This window comes from Solanum stenotomum, chromosome 3 (assembly GCF_019186545.1).
Source record: "Solanum stenotomum isolate F172 chromosome 3, ASM1918654v1, whole genome shotgun sequence".
NCBI classification, from domain to species: Eukaryota; Viridiplantae; Streptophyta; class Magnoliopsida; order Solanales; family Solanaceae; genus Solanum; species Solanum stenotomum.
Window position 1 is genome coordinate 22,470,516 of NC_064284.1, and position 3,292 is coordinate 22,473,807.

The 3,292-nt window shown below is 37.0% G+C and overlaps 1 protein-coding gene across 1 annotated transcript; it reads left to right on the plus strand.

The window, feature by feature from the left end:
- Nucleotides 1-1,807: 1,807 nt before the first annotated feature.
- Nucleotides 1,808-2,799, plus strand: LOC125860630 (ethylene-responsive transcription factor 1). Its single transcript, XM_049540627.1, has one exon. It carries the CDS (start codon nt 1,875-1,877, stop codon nt 2,616-2,618), a length of 744 nt encoding a protein of 247 aa, XP_049396584.1. The 5' UTR covers nt 1,808-1,874; the 3' UTR covers nt 2,619-2,799.
- Nucleotides 2,800-3,292: the final 493 nt, after the last annotated feature.

A 3,292-nucleotide genomic window follows, 5' to 3' on the forward strand; every position in this document is an offset into this window, starting at 1 on the left:
TATATTCTTGTTTTCCTCTTTCGATAAAATTTAGCCACTATAATGACTTTATTTTTTAAAAAATGGGTCCACAATGAAAAAGGAGGGAAGCAAATGATAGAAAGCAGACGGATGTTCCAAAGTATATCATGATTATTGATTAGTATTATTTTTTATGTTTTACAATATTTTAATGAATATGTAAAGAGAAGATTTGGAGGATGTTTCTTAGCGACTTCACGAACCAACTACCAAGTGACCATTAGCTGATTTCAAAATAATTTATTAGGGGGTGAATAAAGACTAAATTCAGGTGGGTCTACCATTTATTTTTTTTATATAGACTAGTGAAAGCACCTGCCATTATTCTATGGCAGTAAAGATAAAAGAGTGAGGGAAATACAATAATCTTAAATATTAAAATAATTATCCTATCTCAATCTGGCCAATAAACAACCCGCACTCGCTATAATGTATAGCCTAAAAAGAATAACAATCAATCAACCAAAAGGATTTGTTAAAGTTAATTGGCCATTTACAAGATATGGATATATCATTAATCACATAAGGCCATTATTAGATAAGCATTTCGAGGGACCTAGCCCCTTATTCATTGTGTTATCTTAATTCTAAAGTTATCTGCAGCCGAGATTTACACGGATCACCTATATACTCAAAGATATTGGTGTCACACTTACCACAACTCCAATACTATTATGTGATAATCTTAGTGCACTTTACATGGCTGTGAATCTAGTATTGCATGTCAGGACTAAACATGTAGAGATAGACTATCATTTTGTTAGCGAAAATGTGCTAGGGGGACAACTCATAACACATTTTGTTCGATCACAAGATCAGCTAACTGGCATACACACCTAGGCACTTACAAAGCAACAATTTGCAGCCTTTTGAAGCAAGCTAGGAGTGGTTAATTCACCTCTCACTAGCTTGAGCGAAACTGTTGTTGGAGACTAGCGTAAGGAGTAGAATTGTGTTAGCATTAGGAGAGTACTGTATGTATTGCATTAGGAGTGTAAGTGTTGTTATGTACTACTAGTTAGAGTTAACTTACAAAGTAAAATTTAAGTACAACTCTCCTATATTGTAACCTGCCAGCAACCTCTATATAAGGAGGTATTGTATAGTAGCTTTACATAGGAAATATATCAATAATATTGAGCCGTTCTTTTCCTATATGTACTGTGTTTTCTGCAATGAAGTGTGTAACCATTTATCTAAAAGTTGTTTATAGAGAGAGCACACTTTTATTAATAATATTTTCAACACACCCTTTCACGTGTGAGCTTGATTTTTTTATGGGCCAAACATGTGATTTTTTTTTTTAATTTGGATGACGGTGATATTCGAATCCAGGACCTTTGACTGTTTTGATACCATGTAAATATTAGGTTCTTTAGGAAATTAGGTTGTTTGGTGAAAAGAATCTTGTAACTCACCCAATCATATGGATTATATTTTGGCAAAGGATGAAAAATTATTTTCTGATTATAGAGGAAAAAAATCACATATCATTAGGCTTCATAAAAATCGATTTATCAACTAGGGTAAGTTCTATTTGATTTAATTTGATTTTAATCCAAAATCAATCCAAATCAAACCACTTGTTGTCAATGAATGACAGTCATTTCCTTTTTCTTGTGCACGTGATAGAAAAACATGAAAAAATGGCTTTTACCACTAGTCCACTTGCCTAGTGAGAAACTTCAAAGAAGCCTCAAATTCTAAATAAATTAATGGGACCCTTTTTCAGGTGCATGTACCTTGTTGCTCCTCTATTTTTCACTACATATTACCCCAATTCCTTCTACTCTTCCAAAATTCACAAATCTTTTCTCTTTACCTTACACATACAAAACCTTCAAAAACTCATAATGTATCAATTACCCATTTCTACAGAGTTACCTCCGACTTTTTTTCCGGCAGAATTCCCGGTGTATTGCCGGAGTTCAAGTTTCAATAGTCTCATGCCATGTTTAACCGAATCATGGGGTGACTTGCCGTTAAAAGTTAACGATTCCGAAGATATGGTAATTTATGGGCTTCTACAAGACGCCTTCAGTATCGGATGGACGCCGTCAAATTTAACGTCCGCGGAAGTGAAACCAGAGCCGAGGGAAGAGATTGAGCCAGCTATGAGTACTTCTATTTCTCCGCCGACAGATACTGCGGCGGCTCCAGCGGCTTTGCAGCCTAAAGGAAGGCATTACAGGGGCGTTAGACAAAGGCCATGGGGAAAATTTGCGGCGGAAATAAGAGATCCGGCTAAAAACGGCGCACGGGTTTGGCTTGGAACTTACGAGTCGGCTGAGGAAGCGGCGCTAGCTTATGATAAAGCCGCTTTTAGGATGCGCGGTACTAAGGCTCTATTGAATTTCCCGCATAGAATCGGTTTAAATGAGCCAGAGCCGGTTAGAGTGACGGTTAAGAGACGATTACCTGAACCGGCTAGTTCATCGGTATCATCAGCTTCCGAAAGTGGCTCGCCGAAGAGGAGGAGAAAAGGTGTAGCGGCTAAGCAAGCCGAATTAGAAGTTCAGAGCCGGGGACCAAATGTTATGAAAGTTGGTTGCCAAATGGAACAAATTCCAGTTGGCGAGCAGCTATTGGTTAGTTAAAATATGGAGCTAAGAACTCAACGGCAAGGGCTTGTTTGGCTTTGAAGTGGACAGAAAATAGCAAATCATTCCACTTGGTGAGAAGTGGACCAAAGAGGCCATTTGGATTATGTGTATCTGGCGTGTAAAGTGCACTTTTTAGTTTGTGCTTTAATGAAGAAAAAAAAAACACATTTTCATACGGTGCTTTTGATTTATTGAATGAATAATATTCTCTTTATCCCTATAATTGAGTTAGGTCGAAAATAATGAAGTTAGTTAGCACTATACAATGACAAATAATGAAGTAATTAGACAAATGTTGCTTTGCAAACAAGGGAAAAAGAATTTTCTTCTGAGAAGTGTTGGATAATACCAATGTTCTGCTTATGACAAGGTCTACGAGGGGTGGGGTGGTTCGCGTCAAAGTTGGGATCAAACATAACGCTTGTCTGGTCTTAGTTACGTAAAAAAATTGCGCCTTTGCTATCAGCTATAACTTTTGACATGATGATAAACACTTGATCCTAACAAGTGTATTCGAGCCAAGATCGTGGGTTTGATTTCCAAGAGCCAGAGCGAGCCCATCTCTAAGCTAAACCTAAAATTAAATAAAATCTCTAAGCTAAACTAAAAATAAAAATAATGAAGTGCTTACCATCAGCTATACCTCTTAACATGATGTTAAGCAGTTG